Below are 23,343 nucleotides of genomic sequence, written 5' to 3'. Positions count from 1 at the left end.
GGGTGCAGTGGTGAACAGGTGGGGCAGAAATCCTGGCCCTCAAGCGACCTGCAGTCTAGCCGAAGAGAGAGGCAGTAGAGAGACAGAACCTCCATCTGTAAGAGAGGATCCGGGTGTCGTCTTGCTGAGGAAGGAGGAGAAGCTGGGCCTGCGGGCGAGGAGCGGGCCTTAGCTGGGCGGTTGGATGTTTGATCAGCTGCCGGGGCCACGGGGAGGCTGCTAATGCTTGGCTTTCTTCCCCTGACGCCAGCGGAGAGGCATGCTGGCTGTCCCTGCGTCACAGCCTCCATGGATGATATCTATTTTGAGCACACCATTAGGTAAGCGCCCCCCCCCCCCCCCCCCGCCTCTCCGTCTGGTCTCTCCCCCACGAGCCCAGGGCCCCTCCCCCGTCCCCTGCCTGGGCAACCTGTGCGCTGCCTGGACCCTGACTCAGCAGTCTGTGGGCCTTTGCTGATGGAGGGGGCAGCCTTGGGGGTGCAGGGACCCCTCTGCAAAGTCTCTGGGACCCAGGGGGCTGGGAGCTGCCCTGCCATCAGGTGCCATGGGGTGGGCTCCCTCAGCCAGCTTTGGAGCTGGACGTTGCTGAGGCAGCCTCGGGGGGGGGGGGGGGTTGTGTGACTTGGGGGAAGTTAGGGCTGTCTCTGGGCCTCCGTTTTCTTGTCTGCAAAATGGAAGAGGTTAGACCATCAGCGAATGCCTTTTTGAGCTTGGGCATACCGGTGGGTCCCTGGTCCCTGGACTGTCGGGAGGTCGCTAGACAAGGTGCCTTGGCAGAGCCTGAGCCAGAAGTTCGGGTCATTTAGCCTCTGCTCACATACCTCCAGGGATGAGGAGCTCATCACCTCCTAGTTTTCGCTTTTGTTTTTTAGAAAGCGCTTCATTACACTGTGCTGAGCTTTGTCTCCGCACAGCTTTGCTGGGACCCAAGGAGCGTGCTGAGCCCTTGGCCCAGGACAGGCTGCAGGGGCTGCATGCGGTGCTCTGGCCTCCAGGCCTGCTCCTGGGCTATCCATGCCTGGGACGTCAAGTGCCAAGGGCTTACTCGGGCCTTCTTGATGCCCCATGAGTTGCGGCTGATGCAGAGGTTTGGCGAGCGCCTGTATTCGTTTATTCAGTCATTCATCTCGGCTTGCACCTTTTTTGGGCCATGGTCTACCCTCCCCTTCGGGGTCACAAGGTCAGCTGGGACATAGTCCTTGTGCCCCAGGAGCACCCAGTCAGCAGGGAGGCAGATAAAGAAACATAATTTCAGTTCAAAGGGGTGAGTTCTGTGCTGGTAATGATCTCTGACATATGGTGTTTCTAGTACTTTTTCGAAGTATCTTTTATTTTCAAATAGTTTTGTGTGTGTGTGTGTGTGTGTGTGTGTGTCTTTTCTAGGGCTGCACCTGCAGCATATGGAGGTTCCCAGGCTAGGGGTCCAATTAGAGCTACAGCTGCCCACCTACGCCACAGCCACGACAACGCCAGATCCGAGCCGCTTCTGTGACCTACACCACAGCTCACGGCAACACGGGATCCTTAACCCACTGATTGAGGCCAGGGATGGAACCTGCAACCTCATGGTTCCTAGTTGGATTCGTTAACCACTGAGCCACCGATGGGAACTCCACGAATAGTTTTTGATTTACAAAAACCTGTAGATAGTACAGAGAGGTCTCATATTCCCAATACCCAGATCCCCCATTTTTTTTTTTTTTTTTTTTTGGCCATGCCTGTGGCCAAAATTTCCAAGGCCAGGGAATGAACCTGCGCCACATCAGTGACAAAGCCGTATCTTTAACCCACTGAGCCATCAGGGAACTCCCAGATCCCCTATTATCAACGTTTTACATTTGTATGGTACCTTTGTCCCAATTAATGAACCAGTATTGATGCTTTACTTGTAATGCCTTTTTTTTTGGTTTGTTTTTCCCTTTTTTTTAAGGGTCACACCCACGGCATATGAAAGTTCCCAGTCTAGGGGTTGAATCGGAGCTGCAGCTCTCGGCCTGCACCACAGACACGGCAACACCAGATCCCAGCTGCGAGTGTGACCTACACTACAGCTCACGGCAACACCAGATCCTTAACCCACTGAGCAAGGCCAGGGATCAAACCTGCATCCTCATGGATATTATCAGGTTTGTTACCACTGAGCCACAAGGAGAACTCCTGTAATGCCTTTTTAATACATTAATTCACTTAATCTTCAGAACGACACTGTGAGGTCCTGGCTCTTGGTATTCTCATTTTATAGATGAGGAAATTGAGGCACAGAGAAGTGAAATAACTTGCTTAAGGTCACAGAGCTGGGGGAGAGCCCAGGATATACTTAACCAGAAGAGGCAGTCTGGCCCCAGAGCCCTTGCTCTTAAACAGTGGGCGACATGGCCTATGTGTCTGGGGGTGGGTATAGTGGCACAGAATAGTCAAGGGTGGCTTCCTGGAGGAGGTGTTTGAGCTGTTCCAGTACCAGTCCAGTATTGTATGTAGTGACAATTAGTAGGCCAGTGGAACTGCCTCTGGGTCTGCTGTCAGCACAGGATCTGGCACTTGAAGAAGCCGGAGATAGAGAAGGCTGGGGCGAGGGTGTGGGCATAATGGCTGGACCTGCTGCAGAACCCAGTGGAGTGAAGGTGAGACTGGGCAGAGATGGGCGTGGGTGGAAGGGAAAGCCTGAGAGGATCCTGGGGAGGAGGGCAAGCTGGGGAGGGGCCTGGAGCATGGTTGGTGGCCAGGAAAGATCTAGCTGCACCTGAGGAAAACTGGGGAAGGTTTTTTATTTTATTTTCCATTTTTAAGGCTGCACCCACGGCATAGGGACGTTCCTGGGCTAGGGGTGGAATTGGAGCTGCAGCTGCTGGCCTACGGCACAGCCACAGCAACACTGGATCCGAGCCACATCTGTGACCTATGTTGCAGCTGTGAAGCAACACCGGATCCTTAACCCACTCAGCAAGGCCAGGAATCAAACCCGCATCCTCACGAACACTATGTCGGGTTCTTAACCCCCTGAGCCACGATGGGAATTCCTGGAGGTTTTTGTGTTTGTTTTTGCTTTTGCCATTTAAAAATATTTCAAGATAGATCTCTAAGGATAAGAACTCTTTTAATCATCATGTTGACCCCATTACCACATCTAAACAAAATGAATAATTTGGAGTTCCCATCGTGGCTCAGTGGTCAACAAATCGGACTAGGAACCATGAGGTTGCAGGTTCAATCCCTGGCCTTGCTCATTGGGCTAAGGATCCGGCATTGCTGTGAGCTGGGGTGTAGGTCGCAGACGCAGCTCGGATCCCGCGTTGCTGCAGCTGTGGTGTAGGCCAGCGGCTACAGCTCTGCTTTTGACCCCTAGCCTGGTAACTTCCATATGCCATGGGTACATCCCTAGAAAAGGCAAAAAGACAAAAAATAAATAAACAAACAAAATGAACAATTTCTCACTGACAGCAAATATCCAGGCAGCATTCCGTTGCCCACACTATCTCCTGAACTGGGTTTTTTAAAATTTTGTTTTACTTTATAGTTATTTTTGCTGCTCAAGTCGGGATGCAAATGAGGTCGCAATTGGCTGCTATGTCCCAAGTCTTTTTTCTAACCTGTAGGTCCTACATCTCCCCCCACCCTCTCCCTCTCCCTCTCTTTTTCCTTGGTGTTTATATGTTGAGGAAACCTGGTCGTTTGCTCTCTGGACTTCTCCATCACCTGGCTTTTGTTGTTAGCATCATCGAGGAACATTTAATGTGTTCCTCTGTCCCCTGAGTAAATCGGTCCTGGGGAAGGACTTGAACAGGTGTCAGATGTACTTATAGGAGCACCTCTGGAGGGGTGTTGGGAAACTAGGGCCTTGAAGGGGTTCCCAAGGAGGCTGGGCAGTGACTCTGGGGACAGAGCCAGTTTGGGCCTGAGCTGTGCAGTGGAGGACAGTCAGGAAGGAGGAGAAGCTCAGGAGTCCAGATGGGTGACTATTTGGCTTTAGGGGAGGTGGCTAGAGAGGAAGGAGGAGGAGGAAGGAGAAGGGCCACAAACCTTTCTCTTTCCCTCTCTTTTTTTCTCTGGGCTGCTCCCACAGCTTGTGAAAGTTCCCAGGCCAAGGATCAAACCTGAGCCATAGCAGTGACCTGAGCCGCTGCAGTAGCAACACTGGATCCTTAACCCACTGTGCCACAAGGGAACTCCCTTTTTCTTTTTTTAGCACTGCAAAAAATAGATTTAAAAATTTTTTTTGGCCATGCGCTTGGCATACAGAAGTTCCCAGGCCAGGGACTGAACCCAGGCCATAGCAGTAACCCGACCCACAGCATGACAACGCTGAGGCCTTAATAGATAGGCCACCAGGGGACTCCTAAACTTTCATATTTGTCTGGGGGGGGGGACCATGGAATTTTTTTCCTAATTTTTTATCACAAAAACTTTAGAAAACTTTAATAGTGCTGTTGTCATTACCACAGAGATTCAGTAATTAACATTTTGCTAAATTTGCTTTATCTGAACATGGATAAATATGTTGCACTTTGCAGAGAGTGCATTTTTTACAACTTGAAGGTTTGTGGCAACCCTGCTTCGAACAAATCTATTGACTCCATTTTTCTCACAGCATTGGCTCATTTAGTGTCTCTCTGTCACATTTTGGTAATTCTTGCAATAGTTCAAGCTTTCTTTTTTCAAGCTTTTTCGTTATTATTATATCTGTTAGGGTGATCTGTGATCAGTGGTCTCTGGTGTTACTCTTGCAAAAAGATTACAACTTGCTGAGTCTCAGATGATGGCTAGCATTTTTTAGCAAGAAAGTATCTTTTAATTAAGGTATGTACCTTGCTTTTTAGATATACTGCTATTGCACACTTAATACTCTACAGTGTAGTGTAAACATATCTTTTTTTTTTTAAAACATATCTTTTATAAGCACCAGGAAACCAAAAAACTTGTGTGACTCACCATATTGCAGTATTTGCCTTATTGTGGTGGTTTCAAACTGAAGCCACAATATCACCATTGTATGAACTATTTCTTTCTTTTTTTCTTTTTTTTAGGGCCACACCTGTGGCATATGGAAATTCCCAGGCCAGAGGTTGAATTGGAGCTGTAGCTGCTGGCCAACGCCACAGCCCCAGCGACACCAGATCCGAGCTGCACCTGTGGCCTCCACCACAACGCTGGATCCTTAACCCACTGAGTGAGGCCAGGGATTACACCCACGTCCTCATAGATCCTAGTCAGGTTCATTACCGCTGAGCCACAGTGGGAACTCCCTGTGTGAACCATTTGAAAGAGAGTTGCAGACGTCATGACACTTCATCCCCCCACATGTCACCATGCATCTTCTAAAAACGACACTCCCCTCCACGACTCTTAGAACTACTAGAATTAATAATAACAGAAATGAACAAGTCAATACAGGGCAGGCAAGGTGGCTCCTCCAGGGTATCTGACTGTCATCTGGACATAGGAATCATTCCAGAGGGACAGCTGCAGCTCGACAGAGCAGGTCTAGGATAGTTAGTAGAATTAGCCTACAACCCTGGCTCTGTCCATTTTTAGCTGGGTGACCGTAGGCCAAGGGCTCACCCTCTCTGATGCTCAGTCCTCCCTAAACTACCTGCCAAACTTGTTCTGAGGTTCAAATGAGGTCATGCACGGTGCCCGGCACATAGTCGAAATCCTTTAAATGTTTTCCTCTCCCTTCCTACCCTCTGTCTATGGCATCTTGTGCTTAGTAAGTATTGGATAATTGGGGAATGAATGCATTCGGTCGACCCCTCTTTCTGATGGCCTCCTCTGCGGTGAGCAAAACAGACGTGGTCCTTGTCCCTCCCAGAGGAGCTTAAAGATTGTGCGGAGACAGAGATCCCTCTGTTGGAAGAAGTGTTAGGAGGGGGACCTTATGTGGCTGCAGGAGGGCAGGGAGGGCTTTCCTTGGGAGGGACTGCCCAGCTGAGAGCAGAGCGAAGCTGGAGGCTTCCCTGGACCGGGGGAGATGAAGGGCATTGTGCCACTTCTCATGTCTCAGTTTCCCCACCTGTAACATGGGATGCTGACACCGCCTTGCTGGCTCGCCGACCTCGTACATGTGAGTGTGCGTCTTAGGCCGTGGACATTCTCCGGCCCTTGGCAGAGGCCCCACAAGTATCTGAGGCCCCCGTTCTCTCCCTTGGTCCCCTCTGGAAGGCTCACCTCCTGCTTGTCTCTCCTCAGTGTTGGACACGTGGTGAATATCAGGGCCAAGGTGAACCGGGCTTTCAACTCCAGCATGGAGGTGAGTGGGTGGGTGGGTGGGTTTTCTGCCTCCTCTTCATTCTCGGTCCCCAGCCCGGGCACGCGCACAGCATCCCGACTGAGGCAGTGGAGGTCTGCAGCAGCTGGCAGGTTTGGGAGGCTCCGAAGATCTACCTGCCCAACACCTGTAACCCTGAAGGGAAAGCTGAGGCCCAGGGAAGGGAAGGTAGATGCCACCGTGGGCCTTGACCTCAGCCTCCTGGGTCTCCTGGTCTCAGACCCTCTCTTCAGCAGCCAGGTGGTCTCAGGAATGCAGGGAACCAGCCGCTGGCCTGACCCTGGGGGCTGTGGGCTGGAGAAGGACTTTGGTCCATTAGCCCTCCTCCCTCAGCTTCTATCTCCCCGTCTGTAAAATGGGAACATAATTCCTATGCTGCAGGGTTGTTGAAGGTTTTTTTTTTTTTTTTTTTTTTTTTGTCTTTTTGCCTTTTTTAGGGCCGCACCCACAGCATATGGAGGTTCCCAAGCTAGGGGTCACATTGGAGCTACAGCTGCCAGCCTACACCACAGCCACAGCAACGCCAGATCCGAGCCGCGTCTGTGACCTACACCACAGCTCACGGCATTGCTGGATCCTTAACACACTGAGCAAGGCCAGGCATCGAACCCACAACCTCATGGTTCCTAGTTGGATTTGCTTCCGCTGTACCACGACGGGAACTCCTTGCTGAAGGTTTAAGGGGCAGACCCCTTGGTGTATACAGGGCTCTCAGAGCTCGGGAGAGGGGCCTCTGCTTCCCACTTATGGACCTCAGGCAACTTTACCCAATTGGGCCAGTGGTCACTGAGGGGCCACTGAGGGTGGGGTAGCAGAGTCCTGACTGTCTCTCTTGGTGCCCCAGAAACGCTCAGGGACCCTCCCCCCCAGAGGCCCCCAAGGCATGTGTTCTTTCAATTGAGCCAACACTTTACTTCAAGCCCTTTCATAGACACCATCTCATTTTGATCCTCTCAATAACCCGGTGAAGGTAGGTATGATCATTCCCATTTTACAGATGAGAAAACGAGGCCCAGAGAAGGGAAGTAACTTGGTTTCCTAGGGAGCCAGGGGCAGAATGAGAACCTACCCCAGTTCTCTGGCCCCCCGGACTTGGTAGGTGATACAGAAAGAAATGGCAGAGGCCAGGCCTGGGATGGGACGTCCTGGGTCCAGCTGTGGGGCTGGTGTGCTCTTTCCTCCCTGCTCACTCGTCCACCTTGCCCTTCTCCAGGTGGGCATCCAGGTGGCCTCCGAGGACCTGTGCTCTGAGAAGCAGTGGAACGTTTGCAAGGCCTTGGCCACCTTCGTGGCCCACCGCGAGCTCTCCAAAGTAGGCGGCTACACCTTGCCACCCAATGCTGCCAAGCTATCTGGGCGCCTGGGTGGCTGGAGGGGTGGAGGTGGGGGCACTGCGGGGAACCCACAGCCCCCAACCCCAGGCACTTCCCCCACCGCTCCCTGTGCACCTCACACAAGGGCTGTCCAGGCCTCTTCCTTCCCTTCCGTGTCCTGCCTCAACACCTCCATCCACAGGGCCTTTGCCCAAGCATGGGGACAGGGGACACTGGAGGATGCACATGGTTTGTCAGTCAACACGGAGACAGGACGATCGGGACAGAGAGGGGATAAGACTGGTTACCATCCAGCAGCCCCAGGTGTGAGATGGCCCCTGGCGGGACAGGCCTTTGTGATGTTTCAGGGGAACTTGTCCTGAGCACCCTGACCCGACCCCCTGGCACAGGTGAAGCTGAAGCCAACTACACCGCGGACGGAGGAGGAGAAGATGGAGCACAGCGTGGCGGCCGAGCGCCGGCGTATGCGGCTGGTCTACGCGGACACCATCAAGGACCTCCTGGCCCACTACGTCATTCATGACGGTGAGCGGCTTTGGGTGGGGAGGGCAGCTGGTGTCCTGCATGCCTCCCTCTGTCCTGGCCCCCGCTGGGCAGAGGACGGAAGGGGATGTGCTTGGGGTGTCCACTGACTGGTGGCCTCAGGCCCCGATGGCCCTCTTGCCTCAGGGTCCCTTCGCGGAAAGGGGAGGGTTGGGACCTCTTGCCCAGCTCCCAGGAGCCATGAAGATGGAGCTAGAATTATGGAAAACCCTTTATCATCCATAAGATGCATTTGGGTCTCTAGGAGTCAAGAAGGAAGGTAGTGTTGAGCTTGGCCTTGAAGCCCCTAGGACTTTGGATTTTTAATTTTTTTTTAGGCAAGAAATGATGTATTAAGATAAGATGCTTGTGAGAGATGCAAGCGGGCAGGCGGGGAGGTTCTGCCTGGGACTTTTTAAAAAGCACACAGGAGTTCCTGTGGGGGCTCAGCAGAAACTAACCCAACTGGTATCCATGAGGAGGCAGGTTCAATCCCTGGCCTCTCTCAGTGGGTTAAGGATCCACGTTGCCGTGACCTGTGGTATAGGTCGCAGGCGTCAATCGGATCTGGCATGGCTGTGGCTATGGTGGAGGCTGGCAGATGTGGTTCCAGTTCAACCCCTGGCCTGGGAACTTGCATATGCTGCAGGTGTGGCCCTAAATAAATAAATAAATAAATAAATAAAAACATAAAAAATGAAAAGGATATAAATTATCACACACTGTAAATCAACTTTACTTGGATAAAACTTAAAAAAGTTGGGGGGAAGCATATAAATAGGTAGCTGGATAGGTGGAGATAGGTGTAGGGTAGAGATAGAAATAGAATAAAAAGCAGGACTTTCTCTCCTACCCCAGAACCTGGCCCCCTCCAGAGGCAGCTCCTGCTACCCATGGGGAGCCGTCTTTCCAGACGTATTCTCTGCATCTTTAAGCATCCTGCCTCTTATTTTGCCCTCTCTTTTTACCCAGAAAGGAACATCTGGCACATACTGTTCTGTACTTTGCTCCTGTCCCCTGCAAAGCATATGATGGAGATTGTCCGGTACCAGCACACAAAGATCTGCTTTGCACGGGAGGGTTTTGACAGGTGGAGAGATGAGGCAGGGTTTTCCTGACAGAGACCACGGGCTGGGCAAAGGCCCAGAGGGGTGACCTTGGATTTGTTCTTTTTTTTTTTTTTCTTTTTTTTTTTTGTCTTTTTACCTTTTCTAGGGCCACTCCCGCGGCATACGGAGGTTCCCAGGCTAGGGGTCTAATCGGAGCTGTAGCTGCCAGCCTATGCCACAGGCGCAGCAACATAGGATCCGAGCCGCGTCTGCGACCTACACCACAGCTCACGGCAACACCGGATCCTTAACCCACTGAGCAAGGCCAGGCAACCTCATGGTTCCCCGTCGGATTCCTTAACCACTGAGCCATGACGGGAGCTCCTGGATGTGTTCATTGATCTCTAGACCATTAGAAGGCAGAGTCTTCCTTGAAACCTAAAGAGGGCCATTTTAGGACAATCAAGGGGAATTCAGCTGCTGAGAGTGGAGAGAGAGCAGGCGGAAGTAGCGAACCCCAGGTAAAGCAGTGAGCTGTGCTCTGAATTCTATGTGCTCTGTTTATGCCGGGCCCCGAGGCCATGGCCAGGCAGGCCCAGTTCTTCCTGCCGTCAAGGCCTCCTGGAACCTTCCATCCCACTGCAGCCCCTCTAGATCCCTGCTGTCTCGACAGCCCTTCTACCCAAGGGTCAATCCAGATGCCTTAGCCTGGCATCCGGGCCCTTGGCTGAGCCTCCTCTCGTGTCATCGTTTTACCTGCCCTGAGCTCCAGCTGGGCAGAGACCCTGTTGGTCCCTGTGACTGCCCTGCCTGTCCAGTCTCCCAGCCTTGGCTCAGGCCTTCAACTGCCCCTCCTCCCTGCCCGTGGCATCACTGAGCAGCTGGCAAGTCAGAGGAAAGGCCACCTCTTTCACAGGCCCTCCATGTCTCCTGTCAGCTCGCTCTCCCTGAGAGATTGGAGATCCATGGCACCTCACTGGTGCTGAGCAAATAAAAGAATCCTGGTGGGGGGGAGTGGTTCCCATTGTGGCTCAGCAGGTTAATAACCCGACATAGTGTCCATGAGGATGTGGGTTCGATCCCTGGCCTCACTCAGTGGGTTAAGGATCTGGCATTGCTGTGAGCTACAGCATAGGTTGCAGGTGCAGCTTGGATCTGGCATTGCCGATTTAAACCCTAGCCTGGGAATTTCTGTATGCTACAAGTGCAGCCCTAAAAAGCAGGAAAAAAAACAAAGAATCTGGATGGGGTGGAGTGGTGCTCCGGGGCAACCCCTGGGATGCTCAGCCCTTGGGAATCTTCTCACTTCCCCACCTCTCTCCTCCCTGGTCAGACCTGGAGAGCAAAGACTATAGCCGCATGGTGCCGGCCGAGAAGACCCGAGTGGAAAGTGTGGAGCTGGTCCTGCCCCCCCATGCCAATCACCAGGGCAATACTTTCGGGGGCCAGATCATGGCCTGGATGGAGAACGTGGCCACCATTGCAGCCAGGTGAGGTCAGAGCGCTGCCTCCACCTCTGCTCCCGCCCCCCCGCCCCGCCGTTCCTTGTCACCGGTTAGGTGGGAGGGGGTGGGCCAGAGGGCCGTACGTGTGGTTCTGGGCTGGGGCTGGGGATGGAGGCAGAGGGAGCAGGCTGACCCAAGCCAGGGGCTGAAGCACTGGGGGCTTTTGTCCTGTCTCCCTGACCCCGGCCCCCTCCAGCCGGCTGTGCCACGCCCACCCTACGCTGAAAGCCATTGAGATGTTCCACTTCCGGGGCCCATCCCAGGTGGGGGATCGCCTGGTGCTCAAAGCCATCGTGAACAACGCCTTCAAGCACAGGTGAGACGGGGCTCCCTGGGGTCGAGAGGTCTTCCTGACCCGCAGGAACCGTCTGCAGACGAGGCCTAGGAGCTCTCAACCCTGCCCGGCTGCTGGGTCCCTTCACCAGCACCAAGATTCTGCTCTGATGTTCCCTCCCCCGGCTCCCCAGCCCTGGGGCTGCCACTGTCAAGTCATACCGTGTGCTGTGTGTGTGTGTGTGCCTCTCCCCCTGGCTCCAGTCCTGTCTCACTGTGGATGCTCAGGTCACAGGGCCACTTCTTGCCAGTATTCCCTTGTCTTTCAAACCCTTTCCTCCCCTCTTCCTAATCAGCAATTAGTTTCCTGAGCCCTTACCTTTGGAATGAATTCTGATCTCCCCATGAAATCTTTATTTATTTACTTATTTTTTGCCAGCGTCTGTGGAATGTGGAAGTTCCTGGGCCAGGGGTTGAACCTGTGCCATGGCAGCAACCCAAGCTGCTGCAGTGACAGCCCCGCATCCAAAATGTATTGCTCCACAGGAGAACTCTCCCCCCTCATGAAAGCTTACTTTAAATATGCATCTTTTGGTGATCTTAAAGATTTGGTGATTTTCAGAGTTCCCTCCGTATGCCTCGAATGCAGCCCTAAAAAGCGGGGAAAAGAAAAAAGATTTGGTGATTTCAATGATAGTGTGGTTGTTAAAATTGCAGAATCTGGAGCCAGGCTGCCTGGGTTCAAATGCGGCTCGCCTCTTATCAGAAGTGACTTCTGGCGAGTCCCTTCACCCCTCTGAACTTTAATAATTCTTTTACCTGTAAAATGGAACTCACAACTACTTCATGGCTGTGAGGATTCAATAAGGGGTTACCTGTAGAAGGCCAGAGAGGATATTCAGTGATGGCCAGCCATGGCCTCTGCTACTATTGTTAGTTTAGTTTAGCTTAGTGTTTTGTTTTTTAGGGCTGCACCCGCGGCATATGGAGGTTCCTAGGCTAGGGGTCTAATCAGAGCTACGGCTGCTGGTCTACGCCACAGCCACACCAATGCCAGATCCTTAATCCACGGAGTGAGGCCAGGGATCGAACCCCCCACCTCATGGTTCCTAGTCGGATTCGTTAACCACTGAGCCACGACGGGAACTCCGTCGTTAAGTATTTTGTATAGATGTTTGTGCTCCCCTCGAGCTATTAGTCCAAGAGGGCCTGGACTGGACGCGTTTTATTCATTTCTGTGACCCCAGTGACGAGCAGGGGGCCAGGTGGGCAGCAGGTGCTCTGTAAACATTGTTGAAATGGAATAGTTTTGGGTTTCCTGCCCATGGGATGCTGATCTGGGCTGCCGGAGGAATGGCAGGAGCGTGTGTGCGTGTGCGTGTGTTGGGGAGGGGGTGGCCACGGGAAGGTCCGACTGGCTGAGAGCAGCCCTCCGTCGCCCTCAGCATGGAGGTGGGCGTGTGCGTGGAGGCCTATCGCCAGGAGGCTGAGACCCACCGGCGGCACATCAACAGCGCCTTCATGACCTTCGTGGTCCTGGATGCAGACGACCAGCCTCAGATACTGCCCTGGATTCGGCCTCAGCCTGGGGTGAGTGGAAGCAGAGTCCTGCCCCCTCCCCCCTCCCTCTCTGCCCCGGGGATGACGGGACTCAGGGGCTCGGGCCCAGGCAGCTCTGAGGAGCCTGGTGTGACCCCCCCGGGATGCAAAGAAGGCACTCAGCTTCCTGATAGAATTCGGGGCCCACGCACGTGGGGCTGGCTCGTCCCTAGGGGTTAAGTTAGTCATGGGCCTGCAGAACTGTAAGAGCACCGGCTTTGCGGTCACAGGTGGATCAGAACCCCCCACCTTGGCCGTGTTCTAGCGGGTGCCCTCTTTGAGTGTTCAGGCCCCATCTGTAAAGAGGGCATCTGTGCCGTTCCTGCTTCGCGGGCTGTTGGGGTAGTGCCGACCCTGTGTCTGCCTCAGTACGTGGCCACTGCTCTGGCCATGTGACAGGAGAGCAAGGAGCACAGGGATAAGAGTCAGCGACCTGGATTCAAAGCTGGCTTTAAAAAAAATGTTTACTTGTCTGGGAGTTCTCTTGTGGTGCAGGGGTCCGGGATCCAGCATGGCTGCAGCTGTGGCACAAGCCACAACTGTGACGCAGGTTCAATCCATGGCCCGGGAACTTCCATGTGCCATGGTTACAGCTAAAAAAAAAAAAAAATCCCCTTTGCTTCCTGTGGACCAGGCTCTGGCTTGCTTCTGGGGGCCAGAGAGTGACCTTGGGGCAGTGGCTCCCTTTCTCTAGGAAGGTCCCCAGCCCTGCCCACCAGCCTCCCAGGGCGGATGGAGCATGCACTGTGACAACTCCCTCTCTCAGCTGGGCATTAGACACCTGGGTGGTGGGTGAGGAGCGGGGAGCTGGCAGATGATGGGACAGTGGACAGTTCACGAAGTGCCTTTCGGGCCTTTGCCATTTAATGTTGATGAGTGGGGAGATATTAGAAACGGTGGCTCAGAGGGTGGCTCAGGTGTCTGGGTTCTCTTCCTGGCCCTACTCCTTAGCCCTTGACCTTGGGTGAGCCGCTTAGCCCTTCCGTGCCTGTTTCCTCCTCTGTCAAATCAAGATACTACAAGTGCCAACCACAGAGGGTTGTCGAAGGCTTGGATGGCCTTTGGCGTGGTAAACACTTGAGAAGACCGCCCATGGCAAGTGCTCAATGAATATGGATTCGTAGCATTGTCAGCGCCCTCGGGGATCCCCTTTGGCAGAGGAGAAGCAGTGAGGGCGGGGGGGTGTTCCCAGAGGCACTCAGAGAGTCTAAGAGGGAGCCGGGGCTGCAGCTCAGTGACCAGGCACCTTCATGTCCAGGCTGCCCCCGTGAGACCTGATCTCCATTCTAGGGCTGCAGGGTCTCCTTGGGCTCTTGGGCGGGGGGCACACTGGTTAGTCTCGCCCATACCACACCTTGCTCCTCTCTGCAGGATGGTGAACGGCGATACCGAGAGGCCAGTGCCAGGAAGAAGATCCGCCTGGACAGGCAAGTGGAGGCCGAGCAGTGGGAAGGGACACGGGTTCAGGGCTGTCCATCTGCTCCCCGGCCCCGGGAACATGCATGTCTTTGGTTCTGGCCGTGTGCTGGGTGCTGGGCTGGGCCTTTACACCCAGGCAGCCTCTCGTCATGGCCTTGTTACACGGTGTCTGACCGGCCCCATGTACAGGTGAGAACACTGAGGACAAAGGGAGTAGGTGGCCATGGGCACACAGATGGGAATAGTCAGCGGAATGAAAATTCGAACCTGGCCAGATCTGGCCAATTAAAATCTAGTCTTCCTCCCATTGCCTCTGATGACCATTTGGCAGATGAAGAAAGAAAGGCTCTGAGGAGTGCCCTTGTGCTTCAGTGGGTTAAGGACCTGGCATCGTCACTGCAGTGGCTCAGCTCACTGCTGTGGCACGGGTTTGATCCATGGCCTGGGAACCTTTCCATGCTGCGTGCGTGGCCAAAAAAAAAAAAACAAAAAAAAACCCAAAAAACAAAGAAGAAGGAGAAAGTCTCTGCAAGGAGATGCAGTTGCTTAAGATGCAAACCCAGGTGTGAATGACTGTGCCGTGAAAGCACTTTGCAAACTCGAAAGTGCTGTGAAGTCACCAGGGGTCACCATATGACGTTAATAAAAACAAAGTATGTTTGTGGAGGGTTTACCTTATGCCAAGCACTGTTCTCCTGGTGATGACCCAGGGCAGGCAGGTGTGACTGCTGAGCCCACTTTGAGAAGAGGACCCTGGAGTTCCCGTGGTGGTGCAGCAGAAATGAATCTGACTAGGAACCATGAGGTTGCAGGTTCGATCCCTGGCCTCACTCAGTGGGTTAAGGATCTGGCATTGCCATGAGCTGTGGCGTAGTTTGCAGACACGACTTGGATCCTGCGTTGCTGTGGCTGTGGTGTAGGCCGGCAGCTGCAGCTCTGATTTGACCCCTAGCCTGGGAACCTCCATATGCCGCAGGTGCGGCCCTAAAAAGCAGAAAAGAAAAAAGAAGAGGACCCTGAGGCATAAGGGTGAAGTCACTTTAGCCAGAGTAAAGTCGCTCAGCAAGCGTGTGGGGTCTGTGCTCTTCCCCTGGCCCCCCCTGGCCTCTGCCTGTGTATGTTCTCGGCTGCAGTTTTCTGTGTGCCCGTCCAGTCTCCCTGGCCAACCAAGGGTCCCTCCTGCCCCGCTGGGCCGAGCACAGGGCCTGGTGCACAGCAAGCCTGCGGCGAGGCCTCTTGAAAGAGATAGGCCCCCAAGGGACCAAAGTTGTCGTCTTCCCTCTCCCCCAGGAAGTACATCGTGTCCTGTAAGCAGGCAGAGATGCCTCTCTCTGTCCCCTGGGACCCTAGCAACCAGGTAAGGCCTCTGCTCTGAGGGGGCAGCCCTCAGGCCCTCCCCTCTTGTGAGTGGGATTGGAGGTGTAGGCTCAGAGGGTATGGAAGGCCACTGCCTCAAGACTGGTAGTTAAGAGTTCCTGCTGTGGCTTAGCAGGTTAAGGACCTGACTGGTATCCATGAGGATGCGGGTTCCATCCCTGGCCTTGCTCAGTAGGTTAAGGATCTGGCGTTGCCGTGGGCTGTGGTGTAGGTCGCAGACACGGCTCAGATCCTGTGTGGCTGTGGCTGTGGCGTAGGTTCGCGGCTACAGCTCCTCTTCTACCCCTGGCCTGGGAATTTCCATATGCCGTGGGTGCGGCCCTAAAAAGATGAAAAAACAAAAACAAAAACAAAAAAAGACTGGTAGTTAGCCAAGGGCCTTCCTGTGTCCCCCTGTTTGGCTGGAGGGATCTGAGGCCCTGAGAGGAAGAGGGAGTCTGGCCAGGCCCGGACTTCCTTTCGCAAAGCCCAGGGCTCCTTCTTTCATGCCCGGTGCCCTCTCCCCACCCCAGACTCGCCCAGCAAGGAGCCCCCGAGGAAGGGGAGAAGGTCAGGTTCTCTGTGTGCTCTGTCCAGGTGTACCTGAGCTACAACAACGTCTCCTCCCTGAAGATGCTCGTGGCCAAGGACAACTGGGTGCTGTCCTCAGAGATCAACCAGGTAGCCGTCCCCCCCAAACCCCCACCCTGCCCTCCTCCTTTGAGCAACCAGAGGTGGTGGACCTCAAGCCACAGAAACCCTCTCAAACCACTCCGGTCAGAGAAGCCTCCTTAAAAGGAACTGGACAGGGTCATGAAACCAGCCCAGTTATAGAAACATACTTGCCCCCTGCCCCCAGGGCCTGGAGTGGGGGTTCACCACCCCATCCCCCCTCCTGCCCACCGACCTTCTTGCCCCCCCATTTCATCCTGCCGCTGCTGGCCGGCTGCTTCCTCCCTCTCTCTGCTCCTTTACGGAGGCGCTGCAGGGATGGGGCGAGGGGTGGGTGGGGGCAGGACCTGAGCTCTGCCACTTTTGTCTGCGTACCAGGATGCCCACTTCTCACAGTGACGTTAAGGGGTTGGATGGGCTTCTGGCTCCGAGGATCCATTCCACTGTTGCATCAGGCACTGCTGCTTTTTCTTCCTTGCAAATTTTTTTCCCCACATTTAAAAAATTGAGGCATCCTTTACATATACTAAAATTTCCCCTCTTTAGTGTTTAATTTGACTAGTTTTGAAAACACCTGCAGTTATATAATCCCTACCAGAATCAAGATACAGAAGCGTTCTGTAACCCCCTCAAACACTCTCATTCTCCACTGCAGCCATGCCTCTCCCCACCCCCGACCCTGAAAACCACGAATCGGTTTCATGTCCCTTTAGTTTTGTTTATTTGACAATGTCCAATAGAGAGACTCATACAGGATGTGTCCTTGGACTCCGACTTCTTCTTCTTCTTTTTTTTTTGTCTTTTCTAGGGCCCACCCTTGGCATATGGAGGTACTGAGGTTAGGGGTCTAATCGGAGCTGTAGCCGGCAGCCTACACCGGAGCCACAGCAATGCAGGATCTGAGCCACGTCTGTGACGTACACCACAGCTCATGGCAACGCCGGATCCTTAACCCACTGAGTGAGGCCAGGGATCGAACCCACAACCTCACAGTTCCTAGTTGGATTCGTTATCCACTGAGCCACAACAGGAACTCCAGGGACTCTGACTTCTTTTCCTTGGCACGGTGCAGCTGAGACTCACTCGTGTCGCTGAGTGCTTGTTTGAGCTTGTTCCATCTCCTAGCTGAGGACTGTTCCGTCCAACCACAGTGTGCTTGTCTGGTCAGTCACTGCTTCCGACCGATGCTTTCCTGTCCACTTGTGCTGCATCTCTCATTTTCACGGGCATGCAGCCAAAGTTCAGAGAGGTCAAGTCACTTGTTCACAGTCACACAGCCGTGAGTGGCAGCCTTGAGCTCCCAGCTCCGGCCTCCAGTGTCGTCTGAGGAGACGTGGGAACGAGGCTGCGCTCTGTCCCATGCAGTTCCGAGTGTACACTCTGGAGGACGACAAGTTCCTCTCCTTCCACATGGAGATGCTGGTGCAAGTGGATGCAGCCCAGGCCTTCCTGCTGCTCTCAGACCTCCGTCGGAGGGCCGAGTGGGACAAGCACTACAGGTGAGGGCGGGGGGCACTGTGGGTGGTGGCAGCGGGGAGGGCGGCCCCAGGGTGCTCGGCTCCTGCTGGCCTTTAGTTGAGGGTGGCGGTGGTCACGTGTTAGGTGAGGGTCAGAGTCAAGGGTGTTCTAAGCCTTCAGGGAGGGGACTGAGCCTGGAACTGGAGTTGAGGGCTTAGGTTCAAGTCCTGTTCCTGACCCAACTAACGATATGACTGTAGGCAAGTCATATCCTTTCTGGGCCTCCGTTTCCCTCCTCTTAAAATGAGGACTTGGAGGTATGGATCTTGGATTTGCACCTAGGGAGAGGTTAGTGACTTTCAAACTGTTCTCTGCCTTCCCAGAGGAGGCTCAGGGACGGCTTGGGGTGGAGATTGGAAGGCTGAGGGGGTGGCTGGGACTCCTACCCCGACCCCAGGATGCGAACAGAATGGCCAGTTTGCTGAATTTACCAAGCTTGGCAGTTCTTCGAATGGACAGGCACATGAGGATATTATTATTATTATTATTTTTGTCTTTTTGCTATTTCTTTGGCCACTCCCGCGGGATATGGAGGTTCCCAGGCTAGGGGTCCAATCGGAGCTGTAGCCACCGGCCTACGCCAGAGCCACAGCAACGCGGGATCCGAGCCGCGTCTACACCACAGCTCAGGGCAACGCCGGATCGTTAACCCACAGCTCACGGCAACGCCGGATTGTTAACCCACTGAGCAAGGGCAGGGACCGAACCCGCAACCTCATGGTTCCTAGTTGGATTCGTTAACCACTGCGCCACGACGGGAACTCCATGGATATTATTTTTGAATGTAGTCAGTTACTGAATATGAAGATGTTATTCCTGTGAATACATTTGTTCCCCCAATTTACTGATTCTCCATGTGAATATATCCTTTTTGAATTTAGTCAAGGAAGAAAAAATTGTTCTTAGGAAAATAGCCAAAATGTCAATCTTTAATACGGGAATGTTAAGGTTGAAGCTGTTATTTTTTCAAATCCCTTTTAAGTCACCTTCTGTTATGCCAACACCCTCCTTTGGGGGTTCTTTGATCATTTTTCCAATGGTTTATTAAGAGGAGCCTAGGAGTCCCCCCTTTTTCTTATGCTGGGTCTTTTTATTTTAATTAATTTAATAATGGTTTTTATTTTTTCTATTGTAGCTGGTTTACAGCATTCGTTCAGTTTTCTACTGTACAGCAAGGTGACCCAGTCACACAGACATGTACACATTCTTTTTTCTCCCATTATCAGGCTCCGTCATAAGTGACTAGACATGGTTCTCAGTGCTACACAGCAGGATCTCATTGCTTATCCATTCCAAAGGCAATAGTTTGCATCTATTAACCCCAAATTCCCAGTCTATCCCACTCCCTCCCCCTCTCCCTTGGCAACCACAGGTCTATTCTCCAAGTCCATGATTTTCTTTTCTGTGGAAAGGTTCATTTGTGCTGTATATTAGATTCCAGATATAAGTGATATCATCTTTTTCTGACTGACTTCACCCAGTATGAGAGTCTCTAGTTCCATCCATGTTGCTACAAATGGCATTATTTTGTTCTTTTTATGGCTGAGTAGTATTCCATTGTATATATGTACCACATCCTCTTAATCCAATCATCTGTTGATGGACATTTAGGTTGCTTTCATGTCTTGGCTGTTATGAATAATGCTGCAGTGAACATGTGGGTACATGTGTCTTTTTTAAGGAAAGTTTTGTCTGGATATACACCCAAGTGTGGGATTGCTGGGCATCCCACACGGTACTTCTATGTATAGTTTTCTAAGGCACCTCCATACTGTTTTCCATAGTGGTTGTACCAGCTTACATTTCCAGCAGCAGTGCAGGAGGGTTCCCTTTTCTCCACACCCTCTCCAGCATTTGTTATTTGTGGACATATTAATGATGGCCATTCTGACTAGTATGAGGTTCATAGTAGTTTTGATTTGCATTTGTCTAATCAGTGATGTTGCACATTTTTTCATGTGCCTGTTGGCCATCTGTGTATCTTCTTTGGAGAAATGTCTATTCAGGTCTTTTGCCCATTTTTCACTTGGGTTGTTGGCTTTTTTGCTGTTGAGTTGTACAAGTTGTTTGTATATTTTAGAGATTAAGCCCTTGTTCGTTGCATCATTTGAAACTATTTTCTCCCATTGTGTAAGTTGTCTTTTTTGTTTGTTTCCTTTGCTGTGCAAAAGCTTGTGTGTTTGTTTAGGTCCCATTGGTTTATTTTTGCTTTCATTTCTCTTGCTTTGGGAGACTGACCTGAGAAAACATTTGTAAGATTGGTTTCAGAGAATGTTTTGCCTATGTTCTCTTCTGGGAGTTCGATGGTGTCTTGTCTTACATTTAGGTCTTTTAGCCATTTCGAGTTTATTTTTGTGCATGCTGTGAGGGTGTGTTCCAGTTTCATTGATTTACATGCAGCAGTCCAGTTTTCCCAGCACCACTTGCTGAAAAGACTGTCTTTTCCCCATTTTATGTTTTTGCCTCCTTTGTCAAAGATTAACTGACTGTAGGTGTCTGGGTTTATTTCTGGATTCTCTATTCTGTTCCATTGGTCTGTTTGTCTGTTTTGGTACCAGTACCACACTGTCTTTGCGGCTTTGTAATATTGCCTGAAGTCTGGGAAGCAGTGTGCCTGCTGCTTGGTTTTTGCTCCTCAGGATTGCTTTGGGTCTTTTGTGGTCCCATATATGTTTGGATTGGTTGTTCTAGTTCTGTTAAAAATGTCATGGGTAATTTGATAGGGATTGCATTGAATCTGCTTTGGGTAGTATGGCCATTTTTATAATATTAATTTTTCCAGGAGCATGGACTATCTTTCCAGTTCTTTGAATCCTCTTTAATTTCCTTGATTAATGTTTTATAGTTTTCAGCATATAAGTCTTTCACCTCCTTGGTCAGGTGTATTCCCAGATATTTGATTTTTTTGGGTGCAATTTTAAAAGTTATTGTATTTTTGTATTCCTTTTCTAATATTTCATTGTTAGTATACAGAAGTGTGACTGACTTCTGAATGTTAATCTTATATCCTGCTACTTTGCTGAATTTGTTGATCAGTTCGAGCAGTTTTTGGGTTGAGTCCTTAGGGTTTTCTATGTATAGTATCATGTCATCTGCATACAGTGACAGTTTTACCTCTTTTCTTCCTATTTGGATGCCTTCTATTTCTTTTGTCTGAGTGCTGTGGCTAGGACTTCCAGTACTATGTTGAATAACAGTGGTGAGTGGGCATCCTTGTCTTAGTCCAGATTTTAGTGGGAAGGCTTTCAGCTTTTCTCCATTGCGTATATTTGCTGTGGGTTTGTCTTAAATGGCTATTATGTTAAGGTATGTTCCCTCTATCCCCATTTTGGTAAGAGTTTTGATCATGAATGGATGTTGGACTTTGTCAAATGCTTTTTCTGCATCTATTGAGGTGATCATGTGGTTTTTGACTTTCCTTTTGTTAACGTGTATGACATTGATTGATTTGCGTATGTTGAACTATCTTTGGGAACCTGGAAGGAATTCCCTTTTGGCACAGCAGGTTAAGGATCCAGTATTGTCACTGCAGCTGCTTTGGACTGCTGCTGCGACACAGGTTCGATTCCTGGCCCAGGAACTTTCGTCATAGGTTGTGGGCACAGCCAAAAAAGAGAGGAGCCTAAATTCCTGAGTATCTCCATAAGGAGGATCTGTGTATATGGAAATTCAGTAAGCAGGTCCTTTTGGTGAGTTGATAGTTGACAAATTGGCCTTCCACTACCTACCCCCACCTTTCTCCACCAAAGCAGGTCTGTTTGTAGCTGCCTACGGTTTTGTAAAAAGGGCTGTGTTCCTTTTAAAAGCCCTGGTCTGGGTGCCCCCAGGCCTGCTGGAAGGTGATTTTAGTGGTGGACCTTAAGGGAAGGGGGTGGGGTATGTAGTTGGAAGGCTTCTTGGAGGTGGCAGGCTGGTGTGAGCCTTGAAGTCCCCATCAGATCTTGATACTTGAGGGGACTGGGGGCGGGGGTGTCCTGAGGGAAAGGGAGTCCCTAGCAACTTCCTCCCACTCTGCCCACAGGTGCCCTGTTCCTGAGGCACCTGCCAGGGTTGGGGTGGGGGAGAGCAGGGAAAACGTGTGGGTCTGGACATGGTCGTTTCTGTGTGGATGTCCTTGCGTGGGTGAATGTGTGTTGGTGTAAGCCTAGGTGTGTCTACCTGGGCACGTGTGTGCAGTGTGCCTGAGCCTGGGGGGGTCACAGCTCCAGCACCCAACAGTTTGAGCACATCCCAGACCTGCTTCCTTATTCTGTAGCCACATACAAGTTTTTTCTCTGAGTATCAGCCTTCTCTATAAAGCGGGGATACCGAGAGTCCATCTGCATGGGCTGTTGTGGGGCTAAGTGAGATGGACCCACGAAGCACTTAGAACAGTGCCTGGCACAGTGGACGCTCACTAAATATTAAGTACAGCTACTAAATCACACATCTGCGTAGCATGCACCCGCAGACATGGACAGACACCCATGGGTCTGTGTGTGTATCAGTGGGTATCTGTATCCGCACATGTGTGCCCACAGATGTGCAAGTGTCTGTACCTGTCTGAGTCTGCTCCTGTATCTGCATGTATGTGTGCCCGTGTGTGCATTTGCTTTTGTGTGTGCTTGCATTTGCATGTGTACATTGTGTGTGTACGTTTGTGTGCACCTGTGTGTGTGTGTCTGTCTGTCTGTCTTGGCCAGGCCTTCCTGCCCTCCTGTGGTCCTGCTGAGTAGTGTTGGGGGTGAAGTGGCCCAAAGACATCTGCTGAGGGAGGCTGAAGCACAGGAGGGCCTGGGTCAGGACTTGCCCTCGCACCAGGAGCTGGTGTAACTCCCGTGGGCTCTGCACAGGAGCGTGGAGCTGGTGCAGCAGGTGGACGAGGACGATGCCATCTACCACGTCATCAGCCCCCCCATCGGAGATGACCCCAAGCCCCAGGACTTCGTGATCCTGGCCTCTCGGCGGAAGCCTTGTGACAACGGGTGCGTGCCTGCCTGCTGCAGTGGGAGGTGGGCAGGGATCCTCTTCCCTGTCCCCTGGGGAGGGGACATCAGTGCTCGGCTTCCCCTTGGCCATGGGACCTCAGGGTAAAACTGGCTGCCAAGCTCTTACTGTGGATAGAATGGAGGCTATGGGGACACCCTCTGATAGCTCACCCTCGAAGGCAGGGTGGTCTCTGTCCCTGGGGTGGTGGGGTGCCTTGCCGCAGGCCAGGAATAGGCCATTTCTCACGTGGGCTAACTCCTTGGCTCCAGCTTCTGAAAGCCCTGTGTTGGCTGGAGGGTGTGGAGGCTGCTGGAGAGACAGCATCTCTTCTAGAGTCCAGCAAAACAAAGATGAAGCATGGAAGTCCCAAAGCCTAGCACTGCTTGCTAGCGTCTGCCCTGGAGGGCTTTTCCAGAAAATGTGCGGTGCAGGCATGCTGGCTCCTGGCAAATTCAGAGCTGCTAACCCACAGGCCCTTCTCCCAGCTTGGCTAGAGCCAGGCCCTCACCCCCTTCTGTGCCTCCTCCCTGCCCTTCCTCCTTTCCAGGGACCCCTATGTCATTGCGCTGAGGTCAGTCACGCTGCCCACGCACCGTGAGATGCCAGAGTACAGGCGCGGAGAGACCCTCTGCTCGGGCTTCTGCTTCTGGCGCGAGGGGGACCAGCTGACCAAGGTGAGCACCCGTGTCCCCTTCCCCTCGCCCCCACCCAGATTCAGCCCAAAGCCACACCAATGTCTGGAGCTCAGGGCTGTCTGGCTCAGATACCAGACCTGTGCACCCTGCCCCTTAACAGGCTCTCTCTTCCAGCTTGAAGGCACCTAAGAGTATCAGGGGCTAAAAATGAGCCTTCATTAAGATCTAATC

At 52.3% G+C, this 23,343-nt stretch overlaps 1 protein-coding gene across 5 annotated transcripts in view; it reads left to right on the top strand.

The window, feature by feature from the left end:
* The window catches only part of ACOT11 (acyl-CoA thioesterase 11), an 82,364-nt gene that overhangs the window by 53,895 nt on the left and 5,126 nt on the right, over positions 1-23,343 (top strand). For all 5 annotated transcript variants that reach the window (XM_021096589.1, XM_021096588.1, XM_021096585.1 and 2 more), the window contains exons 3-15: positions 251-320; positions 6,184-6,244; positions 7,476-7,574; positions 7,986-8,121; positions 10,501-10,657; positions 10,869-10,988; positions 12,391-12,535; positions 13,916-13,971; positions 15,254-15,320; positions 15,917-16,000; positions 17,357-17,490; positions 22,342-22,473; positions 23,025-23,151. In XM_021096589.1, coding sequence (XP_020952248.1) covers positions 251-320; positions 6,184-6,244; positions 7,476-7,574; positions 7,986-8,121; positions 10,501-10,657; positions 10,869-10,988; positions 12,391-12,535; positions 13,916-13,971; positions 15,254-15,320; positions 15,917-16,000; positions 17,357-17,490; positions 22,342-22,473; positions 23,025-23,151 — 1,388 coding nt within the window. The remainder of the gene's footprint in view (positions 1-250; positions 321-6,183; positions 6,245-7,475; positions 7,575-7,985; positions 8,122-10,500; positions 10,658-10,868; positions 10,989-12,390; positions 12,536-13,915; positions 13,972-15,253; positions 15,321-15,916; positions 16,001-17,356; positions 17,491-22,341; positions 22,474-23,024; positions 23,152-23,343) is intronic.

Source organism: Sus scrofa, chromosome 6, assembly GCF_000003025.6.
Source record: "Sus scrofa isolate TJ Tabasco breed Duroc chromosome 6, Sscrofa11.1, whole genome shotgun sequence".
Lineage (NCBI taxonomy): Eukaryota > Metazoa > Chordata > Mammalia > Artiodactyla > Suidae > Sus > Sus scrofa.
Note: the sequence above shows the minus strand (reverse complement) of the source record. Positions and strands in the feature narration are given on the sequence as shown.